Source organism: Equus caballus, chromosome 14 (genome assembly GCF_041296265.1).
Source record: "Equus caballus isolate H_3958 breed thoroughbred chromosome 14, TB-T2T, whole genome shotgun sequence".
Taxonomy (NCBI): Eukaryota; Metazoa; Chordata; class Mammalia; order Perissodactyla; family Equidae; genus Equus; species Equus caballus.
The window spans coordinates 45479025-45495333 of NC_091697.1; the positions used below are offsets into that span (position 1 = coordinate 45479025).

At 35.4% G+C, this 16309-nt stretch overlaps 1 protein-coding gene across 3 annotated transcripts; it reads right to left on the bottom strand.

Moving 5' to 3' along the window:
• Positions 1-8943: 8943 nt before the first annotated feature.
• LOC106781639 (acrosin inhibitor 1) lies at positions 8944-13425 on the bottom strand. Of its 3 annotated transcripts, XM_070233086.1 has the most exons (6): positions 13209-13411; positions 12767-12843; positions 11740-11777; positions 10633-10748; positions 9869-9930; positions 8944-9295 (listed from the first exon to the last, which is right to left on the bottom strand). In XM_070233086.1, exons 2-5 carry the CDS (start codon positions 12831-12833, stop codon positions 9897-9899), a joined length of 255 nt encoding a protein of 84 aa, XP_070089187.1. In that variant the 5' UTR covers positions 12834-12843; positions 13209-13411; the 3' UTR covers positions 8944-9295; positions 9869-9896. The 3 variants fall into 3 exon arrangements, with proteins under 3 accessions (XP_070089187.1, XP_023473241.1, XP_014586073.1); XM_023617473.2 differs by lacking the exon at positions 9869-9930 and having other exon boundaries at positions 13266-13425; XM_014730587.3 differs by lacking the exon at positions 9869-9930 and having other exon boundaries at positions 13209-13390.
• Positions 13426-16309: the final 2884 nt, after the last annotated feature.

A 16309-nucleotide genomic window follows, 5' to 3' on the forward strand; every position in this document is an offset into this window, starting at 1 on the left:
TGGTTATGTTCTCTATTGTTCAAAATACCTTACTACAGTAATGATGTATATAATTAAAATGAATATACATATATTTGAGAGGTACATTATAATACATTTTTACCTATCAGGTTATAATATCAAAAATGCTTGCAGACAATTGATCTCTTATTTAGTCCAGTGCCTTATTGTGTAGGCGAGGTAAATGAAATGTAGAGAGAGAAACTTGCATGAATGACGGATATGACAGAATAAGATCTAGAGACCAAACATCCTAATATTCAAGATTATCAGTTTTATACCTTTCCTTTGCTTCAAATCTCATGCAGTATGTCTATATCTTGTATAAGGACTGAAATTAAGATACAATATTAAATCCTACCTTGACATCCTTGAGCCTTATAGGGCTCCAAAGGTCTAACCATGAGTTCTCATGCTCTTGCCAGACATGACTCCCATCCAATGGAATGGTTCTCCACTAGGTTAGTTTTCCTATCAGTGGGACCAATTGTACTCCAGCCAGTCCTCAACCAAAGGAGTTTGAGTTTTCTGTCAGTGTGCAAATTATTCAAAGAAGCCAATTATATCATCCCACAGGAAATGGAGGTCACTTCGCCTCTTGGTGCTACAAATCCTGCCTCTCATAGCCTCTACTTGTTCAGTCTATTCCCCAGTGTAGCACCACGTGATGTGCGACGTCCTCCTCCTGCAGGCAATGAGTGTATGTGAATAATAAACTATCTTCAGTCTAGTGTTGGGTGTCATCATTTTGGCCATCCCCAGAGCCCTTGATTAGGACTCCCTTCTTTACTAACGAGGTAAAGAAAAGGTAAAGAAACTATTATCCTGTGATAATCCTATTCAAAAATGAATAGGATCTAGGACGCAATAAGTTAATGAAACGGCTTTATAGCTGTTAAATACAGTGGTATTCCCTTGGGTCTTAATTTCTTGACCTTTGTGTCATACAAATGCCTCTCTGAAGCTTTCTTTTTGGCCTCCTCTACTCTTTTTTTTTTTTTTTGATGATTCCTCTTTCTTCTCGCACTTCTTTAATGTAGGTTATTCTCAAAATTTGATTCAGATCGGATTTTCTTCTTTTTCCTGCATGAACTTCCTTGGAAAACATTTCTTTTCCTTTTACACAGCTTCAAATCATTTCAGTGTGGATGATTCCAGATCTATATCTAGGTTTTTATTTGCATTTGCAATTGTCCTGCTTTATATTTCCACCAGTGTACACTATTTGTACCTTCAAGTAATTTTAACCAAATTTGAATGCTTAATCGATTGTTATTTCTGTGAGCATGCTATAGTATACTACATTGCTGGTGGTTAAGATCCTAGTCCAGGTACAGATAAGTCTTTTCTCCACTTTTGGTTTTAATTTTTCCTTCAGCACAGAAAGTTTCAATGAAAACTGAAGTTCAATTATATTCAATTTCATAATTGTTTATTGAGATGATGTATAGTGTGACTCTAAAGTAAGTGTTCCATTAATGTTAGCTATTGTTGTTTTCCACACTTCAACATTTGGGGAAGATTACAAATATCTCCTTTGCCACCCACCCTTTAGCTTAACATGCATGATGTAACTAGAGAACATTAAAGTATGTTTTCTATATATATGTATACATATGTGTACATATATACAAAATAGAAATGGACTATGTCCTTTTTGCCAAAGTGGGCATTTGTTGACTTCTTCTGAGATTTTCATCATTTGAAAATCTTTTAGTGGGCCAATTTGAAAATTCTAGTGATAAGTTCTGAAATATATATTTTCTCACTCCAAATTAACCTCCCCATCACCACCACCATAAAGAATTACAATGGCTTTTGTTTTAACCTTATCTTCATACTTAAGAGGAAACAAGTTACACAATCTGCTCCCACATTGATCCTCAGATTTATCATTTTAGCCATTCAGATCCAGGATCCCTGTAACTCATGTCCAAGACTTACTTCCAATCACCCTTCAGAAAATTTCCACTCATAATTAGTCTCAGGAGAAATTTTAAAAAGTTATTTTGAACAAAATTAAAATAAAAACAAAACATCAAAATTTGTGGGATGCAGCAAAATAAGTTTTAGAGGAAAATTTATAGTGTTAAAACATATAAGGAAAAAAAGAAGATCTAAAATCAACAACCTAAGCATCCACCTTATAAAAGAGAAAGAAGAGTAAGTTAAGCATAAGGAAGCAAGCAGAAGAAAATAAACAATGAAAATCAGAGAGGATATCAATGAAGTTGAAAACAAGAAAAATAATTGAGAAAAATCATTGAAACCAAAGCTGTTTTATTTAAAAAAGATGAATAAAACAGAAAATCCTATAGCCAGGCTAAACAAGAAAAAAAAGATATAAATTACCATTATTGGAAATGAAAGAGGTGTCATAACTACTGATCCTTAGGAAATTAATAGGATAATTTTTTAAAAAATATCTAATACAAGCAATTCTATGCCCATGAATTTATTTATTTTAATGAAATAGATCTATTCCTTGAGAGATACAAATTGTTAAAACTCACGCAAGGAGAAACAGAGAACTGAAAGTGCCCTGTACCTATGAAAGTAATTGAATTCATAATTAATAATCTTCCAAAAAGAAAGCACCAGGCCCAGATGGTTTCACTGATGAATTCCACCAAATTCTAAGAAAGAAACAATACAATTTCTTCCAGAAAATAGAATCAGAAAGAACGCTTCTAAGTTATTTTATGAAGCCAGGATTACCTTAATACCAAAACTAGATAAACATGTTACAAGAAAGGAAAACAACAGAACAATACCTCTCATAACCATAGATGCAAAAATTCTCAACAATATATTAGCAAACAATTCCAATAATATATAAAAAATTTACACTGTGATCAATTTAGATTTATTCCAGGTATGAAAGTCTAGTCCAACATTCAAAACTCAATCAGTATAATCCATCCCATCTAGGGGTTAAAGGATAAAAATTATATGATTATATCAATGTTTTACACAGTGAAAGCATTTGACAAAATCCAACATCCACTTATGATAAAAACTCTTGGTAAGCTAAGAGGAGAAAATGACTTCCACAACTTGATAAAGGATATCTATAAAAGGAACTAGGACTAATGTAAAATTTAATGATGAGAGACTGGGCACACCAATAGTATCAGTAATGAGGCAACGATGGCTTTTTTCACCACTGCTATTCAACATCTTACTGAAATTTCCAGCTAGTGCAATAATAGAAGAAAAAGAAAATTTTAAAAATAAAGATTGTAAAAAAAGAAATAAAACTGTTATTATTTGAAAATGACATGATTGTCAATATTGAAAATTCCCCAAACTCTACCAAAAAAATGCCAGAAGTAATGTGTGTACAATTGCAGGAGACAAGGTCAATATACAAAAGTCAACTGCATTCTTATATAGTAGTAATCAGCAACTGGATTTAAAACTTTGAAAGAATAATACCATTTACAAATGCACAAAAATTTAGATATTACCCAACAACATATGTACAAGATCTGTTTGCAGAAATCTACAAAACAATGATGAAAGAAATCAAAGAGGATCTAATTAAATAGAGGGAGATACCATGGTTATGTAGGGTAATATTCACTATTATTAAAATCTCAGTTCTTCCCAATTCACCAAAAGATTCTATGTGATCCCAATCAAAATCATGGCAAGTAATTTTGTAGATATCTGCAACCTGATTCTAAGGATGATCTAAAAAGCCAGGTTGTGGAATAGCCAACACAATAATGGGAAAAGTAAAACAAAGTTGTAGAACTCTCACTACCCAATATCAAGATATCCTATAAAATTGCATTATCCAAGACAGCGTAGTATTGGTGAAATAATAGATACATAGTTCCACAGAACACAATAGAGAGCCCAAGGCAACTGCCAAAGGAATCTGGGATGATTCGCCAGAGTTCCCAACTTGTGAAAGATTGAAAAATTGATTATATTGGCCTCCCTTTCTCTGAGTGAGGATTCAAAATATGCCTTGGTTTGTATGAAAACTGTGTCTGGCCTAACCCAAGCTTTCCCCTGTTGCCATGCAAACCAGGCTGCCATCATTGGGGGATTAGAGAAGCTGAGTACCATGTACAGACACCCTCATTGAATAGACAGTGATCAGGGGTTACATGCCAGACTGGGCAAAAGAACATGACAGTGAAGGAGATTCCATCTGCCCTATAACCCGCAAGCAGCAGGGTTAATAAAAAAGAAATATGGAATATTATAACAGCAGACCAAATTATTAACAGATAAAACTCCCTTGACTAGGTGGACTAAAGTACCATCCCCGGCTTTAACACATTTGAGTGGTCAACCAGTAGGGCCAGTTACCCCATATGCCAGACAGGGGACCCCTGCTGAGACATGCAACACCTCAAAGTTATAAAAATCACAGGAGACAGCTGTTGCCCTAATTCTCACCATGGATCAATGTGCTATGCTGCTAAGAGAACCAAGCCCTATCACTCCTAGGAAAGGCATTATCTACTGGAATTTGCCATGGGATGTCAGACTGGGATAGGTGAGTTACTTCATAACCCTGGCTGAGGGGGGACTACTCAATCTTCACTGCAATCCTGCTGTTCTGCTGCAAGCTGGACCTGTTGAAATGCACAATGCCTGGAATGGCATATCATGATAAGATTTACATCTTCAAGGGACAGAGAAACAGTTTTCTCCTAGGAGTTTTAGGGCATATTTCTCTATTATCAGAAGTCTAGGGGTACTATTTAAAATTTTCTTTGTATTAGGGGTTAGATGGCATGGTGCACTCCATCCTTTTCGCCGTCCATCACCGTAACATCCTCCCCTTTGTTCTCTTCACTTTCCTAGGGATTCTACCTCTTAGTGCCCTAATTAGGTTTTGTCACACGCACCTGGATTTTAATCTGCCACTGTTTGTGCCCTCCTAGCTTTGTAAAATGGCATGCTAATGTCTCCAACTTATTATCTTGTTCTCTCACCTTGTTTGCTAGCCCCAAAGCTAGCAGAGTAGAGGACAACTGCATGTCATTTTCTAACCTGAGCTCTTCTTCCAGCTTTCTAACTTGAGCTTCAGCTTCTGGCTGGGCATTGGTGGCCAGTTGAATTGCCCACAGTAGAGGCCAGCCCCAAGTAGCAGCCTTTCTTTTCTCTTCTTTGCCTTAGTGTGCTATGTGTAGTTTATCAAACAAAAAAATTAAAGCAGCTGGCATTTTGGGGGCATCCTCATATACATGGTAGTCCACAAATATCTAATACATGCGCCACCCCTTTCCACATAAAGATAGATGGCAAACTTTGGATTTCTCCCACTGATGCCTCTTTCCCAAGACCCATTTCTTTGGTCTCCCAGCTGACTTGCCAATTCTTGGTTTACAAATTTGGGAGTTTCCCAGGTGAAAGCTGAAATTGGCCCCCAGACACAGAGGGCAAGGAGCAACCAGAGACAGACCACTCCAGATTGGTATGTGGTAGGGTTTATAAGCAAGGGAACTTATGAGGTTTGTCTGGGCTGCTGCAAGACAAGTGGATCTCTTCACTTGCCCACCAGAATCTGAAAGGTTGATACAGAGACTTTAATATACCTCCAGATGATCGCAACAACACATTGCTCTCTCAAGGCTGAGTCCTTCAAAATGGCTCCAGCTGTGAAAACAGGGGACTGAACACACATTCCAAGGACAAGGCAGGGGATGAGGAGCCTTCAATTGCTGGGTCCAGCTCAAGAGTGGTCACGTCCTCTTGATGACCTCCTTCAGAAGTATTTTAAAGGGATAATATAGAAAGGTGTAAAGAAGAAACATCTTAACTCCATCTTCTAGAGGCAACCAATTTTAATATTTTCGTTTACTATCTTCTACTCATTATTCATCTTTTCAAAAAAAGATATGACCTCTAGGATATATACACAAATTTTATGTACTTCCATTTTATAATTATAAAAATAATAAAGCCATCCACTAGCACGGCTATAGTTAAAAAGGGAGTTCCAATAAATGTGAGTAGGATTTGGAAGAACTGGAACTGGAGGAACTCAGACATTACTGGCGGAAATATTAGAAGGTATAACCACTTTCTAAGAATTTTCCTGGGTCTTAGAAGTTTCAACATAAATTTACCATATGAATCATCCATTCTACTCCTAGACATTTATCCAAGAGAAATGAAAGCTTATGTCCGTTGCAGCGTTATATATAACAGCCAAAAAATGGAAATAATCTCATTGTCCGTTAACTAGGGAATAAATGAACAAAACGAGGTATGTTAACACAAAATGAAGTATTATTCATTATTAAAAACCAATGTGCACAGCTTCTGGCCCTAGTTCTTCCATAGACTAGTTTTTCTTGTCAGAGGCTTGAAGCAGTGGCCATTAAAGCCCCTCTACAAAAGGAGCTGCCCATCAGCCTTGCTCACTGCCCCTCAGCTGTGCTACAAAGAGAAGAAACTAGAAAGGTTACGAAAAATAGTTAGCTCCCCCCAGGTTCTAGATTAAAGTTGACTAAGAAAACATGGCAACTGAATGCAATGTGCAATGCTTTACTGGATGCTGGATCAAGGGAAAAGGACTAGAAAGAACATTATTGGGCTGTAGGTGGGGTATATTCAAATATACATTGAATATTAGATTAAAAACACTAATGAACGGCATATATGCTACAATATGGAAGAACCACAAAAATATTGTGAAAGTGAAAGAAGCAAACATAAAGCACAACATAGCGTTTCATTATATTTATATGAAATATCCAGAAAAGACAAAGCAATAAAGATAAAATGTAGATTGGTGGCTGCCTGGTGTTGAGGGTTGGAAGTGGAAGTGACATCCAAGAGGTAAGAGGGAACTTAACTGAATGATGTGTACTCTATAATCAAATTCTTGTGATGATTGTATATCTCAGTATATTTACAAAAACCATTGTATTATATGTAAAATTCGTTATGTGTTTGAACTGTAAACACCACAAAGATGCTTAAAAAGCAGTAAAATGAGAAATTTTATATTAAAACTGCCTTTTATTGCCAAAATGTCAAGTTTTAAATATTGTTAAATTCACAATTTTTTATTTTCATTATAGCTAAAATATGAAGCCAACATCTACCTAACAGGATTCTTATAAGAACTAAGTTAGATAACAAGCTCTTTCATAGTGGTTTTGTAGACAAGAGTGATTTAATGAAGAACAGTTTTCATTCACTAATGGGCCACAATTTTCAATAATACACTGAAAGTTCCTAGAGGACAATGATTATATCTACTTTTGCTTAACAGCTTTTCCCTAGCATCTTACCTAGGCCTTGATGCATAATTGGCTTTTATGAAATATGTTTAATAAAAATAAAAAGAATATATGTATGAATATATCAGTGCTCACTGAAGAATTTTTAAATTTTAATTTTAGGGAATAAATAGCTGAGTGTGGTAAAACGCATATAAAATTTACCATCTTAACCATTTTTAAATGTACAGTTCATTAACGTTAAGTATATTGACATTGTTGAGCGACCAATCTCCAGATCTCTTTTCATCCTGCAAAGCTGCAAAAATTCTATACAGGTTAAATAACTACCCATCCCCCCCCCCCAAAACCCCTAGAAACCATCATTCTACTTTTTGTCTCTATGAATTTGACTACCGCTCTAGGGACCTCATATAACTGGAAACATATGTTATATATCTTTTTGTGATTGGCTTATTTCACTTAGCATAATGTCCTCAAGTTTCATACATGTTGCAGTATTTGTCAGAATTTCCTTCCTTTTTAAGGTTGAATAATATCCACTGCATGTTTATACCACATTTTGTTTCGCCATTCTTCTGTTGATGGACACTTGTGTTGCTTCCACCTTGTGGCTATTGTGAAAATACTGTTATGAACATTGGTATACGATTATCTCTTTGAGATCTTACTTCTAATTCTTTTGAGTATATGCCCAGACATAGAATTACTAGATCATATGGTAATGCTATTTATAATTTTTTGAGGAATCATCATATTGTTTTCTCTAGTGGCTGTACTATTTTACATTCCATCAACAGTGCGCAAGGGTTCCAACTTCTCCACATCTTTGCCAACACTTGTTATTTTCTGCTTTTTCAATAGTAGCCATCCTAATAAGTGTGAGGTCAGGTGATATCTCATTTTGGTTTTTATTTGCTTTTTAAAGAATTTTTTTTTGTACAAGACCTCTATAAGGAAAAAGGTCACAAAACTGGCTGAATGCATTTTTATAGTGTGACACTCCAATGGATATTTTCATTACAAATTAATACTGGAGATCTTAAACAAAGAAATAGTTTCCACATAGATCCTACACTTCAATTAAAATGTGAATTTTTTTTACCAAAAAAGAACATACCTGATATAATATATATGGTAGATTTACACCTGTCTTTCAGTCAGCAATCTATATTTCTGTCGTTAAAATTGAGCATTAAATGAGCATTTGGCTACTCAGCTATAGGCTGCTTCTTGTTAGTTGGGAGATGGAAGAAATGGAAAAGCATCGGACTTACACCATGAATGAATATTCCAGGTTGAGAAAAACAGTGTCATCTTGCGTTTGAAGATCCCTCACCTACCTCTTGACTTATTTGTGAGAGAGAAAGAAAATAATATGATAAATTTTTCCAAAGCCTCAGAAATCTTACAGCATCTTTGAGTGGTTCTTCAAGTCATTCAATCACAGTATTTAATTTCCTACTAAATTAACCTCTTACTGCCTAACATTTGTGATCATAACATTAACCTTGGCTGCTTCTTAGAATTCAGTTCCCCAGATCCCCCTTTCTTGGAGAATTTGACTCTTTAGGCTAGAAAGGAGCCCAGGAATCTGTACTTTTGTTAAACAGTCAAGTAATGTATTAACTAGTTCACCTTTGAAAATACTGCTTTGATTACAGTTACCAAAGTATGCCCATGCCTTAAGCCATTACTCAAAGAAAGGGTATTTTAATATAGATAATATCATTTAACATTTTAATGAGTGAAATTAAGTTGCATTAGTTTTTATTTTATCAAACATGCAATTAAGACATTATATTTTCAAACTGTCATTGAAAAGTTGAACACAGAGAATCAAAATCCTGAAATCACAGGAACTTAGAGTTGGAAAAACTTTTGAATGATATATATTCCATCTTCTGCTCCATAAGATTCACTTGATCATCTATGAATTTAAGGCTCTGATTGAGAAAACTAATTTTCTGTAGAGTGCACCACAAAATGTGATTATAATAAAAGCCATATTGATGCGCATCTCCATCAATATTTAACATTCTCCAAAATGTTTAAAATCAAATTTGTCACCGCTTTTCCTGTAGAGAAAGAGAGAGACAAAAAAAAGAAAATTAAGGATTTGCAAGAAAAAAATAAAGCATGTTACAGTTCAAGAAATATTAAAACAGACATTAATGGAGAAAGTGGTAAAATTCAAATATATTCTGTAGGTTAGTTAATAGTGATGTACCAATGTTAATTTCCTAGTTTTGACATGTGTGCCAAGGTTCCCTAAGGGGTTAACCTCAGGAAATATTGGGTAAAGGATATGGAAACTTGGCACTATCTTTGAAATTTTTCTGTAAATCTAAAATTATTCTAGAATAAAAATTTTATTTAAAAAAGAACATTTTAGACTCCCTGGGTAGTAACACTGCAGTAAGTACATTCATTGCTGTAAGTTTGACCTTTGGTTGCACAGATTGAACTCATTTCCATGGTGCAAAAATGCAGACAATATGCATGCAGAATATAGTTTGGGTGTTAAACACAGAGACAACAAAGCACTTATCAACAAGGAGGATTTGAACATGGAACATGATGGAGAGGCTCCTCCATTTCCAGAAACAGCTGGACTCTGCTAGCTCTTAGAGCTTGGCACATGTCCTCACCCCATGGCTACTTGACTCTTCTCCATGCTCAGTCATGACTCAGTCTTGGGACCCACCCAGATCTGAGAGAGGAGAGATTGGAGATTATCTTAGTTGTTCTCCAGAAAAAAGATGTCAATCTGGGGATTAAATGTGCAAAGATTTTGCGAGAGAACGTGAGGAGGGAGGTAGGAAGGCTGGCAAACCTTTAGGCTGCAAACTCCTTCAGAGTGAAGGAAGCTGGAAGGGAGATTGGATGCAGGTGTTCTAGAATGATCTCCTCTCCAAGGAAAATTTGGAGGCTGTCATGGAGTTCATGAGACAAAGTCGACCATCAGAGGTGTCCCTTTCTAGCATAAATGGTTCCATTGTGAGAGATTTCAGAGTACCACAATCATTTTGAGTTTTGCACGATTATGATGCTCCCTGCAGCTAAGATTCTGCAGGGGTCAATATCATGGCCACCGCAGTGGTCTATCACTCCGCATCTGGGCCTTAGAATTGCTAGTCTCCCATTAGTAACTCATAATTAAGTTAAATTAATTGATTTATACATTTGTACAATATCAAGCAAAATTATAGTGAGAGCTTAAATAGAAAATTACTTTAAGAAACAAGAACTTCAGGAAAAGGTACAAGTATGGCCCCTAATATTTTACAGAGATCTGACAGTTATTTTCTATATATGTTGTGCCTATGTTATCAGCAACACAGATTTTGATATCACTTTTTGAGATAGTGTCTTCATACCGTGGAAGAACAAATATTTACCATTGTATGCTTACATCTTTTCATAGCAGAAATTACATTCGTTGTAATAAGTTTCTGCATTGCTTGCACAGACTGGATCCAACTCTTTGGTGCAAATTCCTTGAGGATCTATATACGGTTTACAGTTTGGCTGTTAAAGATGAAATTTATCAGGGAATGAAACTCTGAATAAAATTTTATTTAATCTTAATATGACTTGCCATGGATCAAAATTGGAAAAATACCATCTATGTGTAGTTTTAAAAACTAACAGCTATGACACTAGCACATATAAAATTAACATATATCCCAATTAAAAATTAAAATATTATTAATACTCTTTTACAAACCTGCTATTACTTTTTTAAAAGGTCATAGAACTGGTTGAACGTGTTTTTACAATTTAACAATGACCATTCTCACGTCACCTTCCATCTTTTTTCTTTCAAACTCAAAAAGAAATCATGACACTTAATTTTTCTATTTATCACCCTCTCGTCTTTCTTGATAATTTCACTATATATGTGTATGCTTGCCTATTTGTCAGTATGTGTGTATTTGTGTAAGTGTGTATGAACATATGTAGCTGTAGATATAAATGCAATTTATTTAGTGTTGACAGCATCGTTAATTTACATAAATAATACTGTGTGTATGCTTACATCACTTGTTTTTTAAACTTCTTTGTGACTCTGTTTATTCAGATATTTAGTGCTGTAGTTTAATCTTTTTCACCTCTATGCAATATTCCACTATTGAAATGAAAATTGTCATTATTTTATCCACCTTTAAGTGTATATTTAGATCGGTTCTTTATTACTTTTCCTTTGCTAAGATGGACACTTCTACTCTAAGCACACTTTGACCTTTCTCAGATGCTTATATGAAACAACATTTATGCCCATTAATTGAATTTTTGTGTAGTGGGATATGTACATTTTTATGTTGTCTAGATAATGACAAATGGTTTTAGATGGCTGTTAAGTTTCTATTTCTTGACTTTAGTGTAATAATAACACTTCTTTTGTACTTTTTGAAAGATCTCTCTGTTGTACATTTTGTTTGATGAAGTATGCTCTTAAAATTACAGAGTAAAAAAGTTAATTGTTTAGCTTTTTCAACTTCCATCAATATTAACTTACCGGAAATCTGAATTCTGGTGCAGGAGCAAAAGAAGTTTCTGCAACCAACACATAGATGAAAAGTTAAAAATTAACAAGACGATGAAGAAGAAGTAAAAGAAGGAGAAGGAAAAGGAGAAGGAAGATGGAGGGAGGAGGGAGAAGAATTGTCTTTGGTAAACAGGGCCCATATCTTTTAATAGCAAAAACCTACGCAAGTTGCTTACTCAAGACCTTGCTAATAATGAGGCAGGTTGTTCATGTGATTAGCAAAACAAATAATTCGCAAATATAAAATTTGAAAGCATTACTTAATTCCCTATTATTCTCACTCTGTGAAAAATAATTTTGTGTACTGTTTGTTAATAATCCCTAACATCCTTCTTTGAAGATATTGTTCTTCTCCCCATTTGCATAGATGACACATTCTAGACAGAGAGGACAATGCTTTAGAGCATGTCTCTTAAATATGAAGAAATCAATTAGTACTGAATTAATTGGTACTCTGATCTAAATGTGTGGGTCTATGCAATACCTCACAGATGCCTTATTCTGAAATGCATTGTCCACTGTGAGCTCTAAGACAACTATCGCCAGAGGCATCAATGTGTTCTCTCCTTAAACAAAGGCTTGTCTTACGGGACTCAGAGTGGCTGATCAAAAATCAGAATATTGAACAATACCAGACCCAGAAGAGATCATTCCTTCCCACAGTTTGCATTTAACAACCGTGGAATCTGGCCTCCAAAAAGGAAAGAAGAAGAATTTAGGTAATGTTCTTTAGTCATAGATGAACAAAGAGTGAAATTATACTGCCCATTCTAACCCACTGCTCTGTCTCCACTTGTCCAAAATAGGAAATGAGAAAAAGCAATCCACTGATGCAATTTTTAAAAAGCATCTGTTAACATGTCCGTTTTTGCTTCATCAGTTTAAAGTTTACAAACTCGACAACAAAAAGCTCCTCCATTCCTAAATTACAGCAGTTGTTTCCTGCATTTTCTGTGATATGTGAAATGTTTCACCTCAGATTGGAAAAGTTACTCACCAGAATAAAGAGGAAATGCCAAGGCAATGACGAATATAGCTTTGATCCATGATGAGAAGAAAGACATTTTATCAAGTCTGAGGAAGGAAACTTGGCATGTTTATAACACATGACACAGGAGACAAATTTCCTATTTCCAGATGAAAGTTTCTTGTTTGTAAAGAAATCCTCCACCCCCCTAGATTTCTAATTAAGGTGGACAATTCTCTTTTCTTCCCCCAACTGTCAGATTCAATAGGACATATAAGTAAACAGAGGGCCTCTTAGGCATGTGAGAGCAATCCCAGGACAAGTCCTCTTTCCACATTTAAGAAGGAGCTGCTCATTCCCCAACCCTTGGCTCGGCCCACAAGAAGCCTGGCTGCGTTTAAGGAAATATACACATTTAAATCTCATTTTTTTTCCTCAGAAAATAGAAAGAGTTATTTCAGGAAGAACTGACCTGGAGCTGTCCTCACAGCAGTGCTATACACTAGGGCTACCCTTGTAGATTCCCCACCTGACCAATCTGAAACAGAGAAGGCGGTGGAAAGTGAGGTCTGCAGTTCCAGGGACTGTGCCTATCTTCTTCACCTCTGCTTCTCAACCACTTCCACCCAGCTGAGGAGTCTCTTTTATTAGCCTGTTGGTGAGGAGCTTGATAGAGTAAAACAGATGGCCCATGGCAGATGAGACCCTGAGGTATTCTGTGTTCTGCCTCACTAAGATCTAGCCCAGTAGATCTTCTCTCAGCAGGAGGTTTGGGACAGTTTGATCTGATGAACACAGAAGTATGAGGATGGGAAAGGTAATAAGAATAATCATAGATTCTATGATAGAGAAAATATATGTAAGCTTTCCAAGCTATTGGGCTGCAAAGGACAAGAGAATCAAAACCAGCAAAGAAGAGGAGTTTTGTGAACTGTAATTAGACAGATGCCTTTAGTATTTTGCAACACCAGAGAACAATAGACTCAACTGGAGATTTGTTTTACATTTAAACTCTTCTTAAAGTTTAAATTGAAACTTGTTATCTTGAGATAATTGTAGATTCACATACAGTTGTAAGAAACAATATAGAGAGTTCTCCTGTATCCTTTAACCAGTTTCTCCCAATGGGAACATCTTGTAAAACCACAGTACGAATTCCCAACCAGGTGTTGACATCAGCTAGAGACCTTTTAGCAATTTTTGGTCTCAACACCAACGTTGTGAATGACAGTTTGTACCTGAGGTCTGGGTAATGGTATTTTTGAAAAGTTCCCAGATAAGTATTGAGGCAGCCAGCTTTGAAATCCAGCCTAGAGAATAGGATGTGAATAGTAGAAACAGAAAGAAACCAATTTATTGTAGTAATCGCTTCTCACTATATATGTGTATCCAATCATCCTGTTGTACACTTTCAACTTGAACAACGTTGTATGTCAATTGTGTCCCAATAAAAGTGCACAAAAAAAATAAAGGAAAAAAGGCTCATGGGAGTGAGGTTGAAACCACATGGGGCAGTATCTTAAATTATGTGTTAAATAAGGTAAGTGGGTGTCATTGAAGGCTTTGAAGTAGGGTGAGATTTCATCAGTCATTGTCTCTCTAGTTAACTAATCTACTTCACAGTCTGATTTCTGGAAAGATATTTGGCAGTTGAAAGACCTGAGATCATCTCACCTATCGCTAAGTGACCCCGATACAATATCTAGATTTTCTAATATATAACTTCTTTACTGTAAATGTGGGAGTACAAACTTCCAGTTATAAAATAAATAAGTTACGAGAATGTATTGTACAGCATAGGGAATATAGTCAATACTGTAATAATTGTATATAGTGGCAGAAGGTTACTAGATGATCAAGTGATAATGTATATAAATGCAAATGTTATACCCCTGAAACTCACATAATATTGTATGTCAACTATACTTTCATTTAAAAAAAACACAAAAAATAAATGTAGGAGCCTGTCTCTTAGACGTTAGGGAAAAAATATGAAGACAGTTTGCATGCAAGTTGGGTGCTAGACTCGCATTCATCATCCTAATCTAACCCACCTCTTACAGCAGTGGAAAAACCTAGAATTCAGAAAGAAAACTTTGAATGTAGCACTGTTCAACTCCAACTCAATGGAAGAACACAAGATGTGTTGAGTGCAGAAAGTGCTCCATTATTATATTAAGAGAATATTATTCTTACAGTAGCTCTGTGAGTTATTTACATAAACACCATCAGGGGTATCTGTGGCAAATCAATTCTTCTGGAGCAGGACATTTGAGGAAAGAGTAAACTGAAGCCTAGAGTTAAAATTTTTGTGAATCCCTCAGTCTCACACCTCGGACTTCTATATATATTCGTCAGCAGAGACTAAGAACAGGAGGGACTGCCTATGGATCACAGCAGGCTACAAGATTTTTGTTTTGGGTTTTTTTAATTAGCTAGCAAAGGAAATGTTAGATGTGTGAATTAATACTTTCATGGAAAAAAAAAAGAATGCATTATTAAACTTGCACCAGAGGTAAAGTAAGAAGACTGTGTCTTTAACATAATAGAGATGTTAAAAGAGAAAGAAAGAAAAAGTGGAAAGTAAGGACAGTGTTCAGCCACCCCAGTGTCACTGCCCCACACGTTGTCGGCAAAGAAACCCATTACTTTGGGCAATAACAGGAAGGAGCTACCTGAATTTATCTTCAACACATAAAACACCACGTTTGCGATCTTCCCCCAGGTCACTGAATAATGTGGGGTTTTGGGGTTTTTTTGGAAACTTCGTACTGTTGAAAAGAGAATAACAGAAGTCCACATTTACCAGTATTTCAAAGGAGACTGACGTCTTTTAGTCTACCTCCTGTCTCAGAAGAGACCCAAATGATTTGGCACCATATACCTTGTTTTAAAATGATCAATACAAATGTATCTCGGCCGGAAGACTCGAATCCAACTTGTCCAGACAAGAAAACTCTAAAATATAATGAGACTATTTGTTATACACCATGATGTTGCAATTGTAAGCCCTAGAAATAATATTCTATGGAAGAATCATTTGACTGAACATGTATGCCATCATTTTCTGTTAAAATTATACTTACTCAAATCATTTCAGAAATGACTTTAATAGTAAGAATCAAGCCAAAACTTTCAAATAGAGGTGATGTTGTTATTTAGCCTAATGAACAATTTACACTCGGTTATAGGAATATTTAATCCAACATAGGTGAATTATTAAATGTCAAATGACCACAAATGTAATATGAAAGAACATTTTACTTTAAATTCATTTGGGACATAATTTTCTTTTAAGGATTCAGAAATGTCTGCAAATCCTCTTAATTGTATAGAGCCACAACTCTGGATTGTCACGTCCATGAAAAGTTATTCAATAAAATTCAGCAGGCCAAAAACTTACCAACCCTATTGCTCAAAGGTAAAAAAAAAATGCTCTTTTTATACTAGACATAGATAATATACTAACAGAGCTAAGAACAGGAGCTACAACTATTAAAGAATATGACAGAGTTTTAAAATTATGTCTCATCAGTTAAATTATAATTTGTATACAGCATAATTCAATTTTTA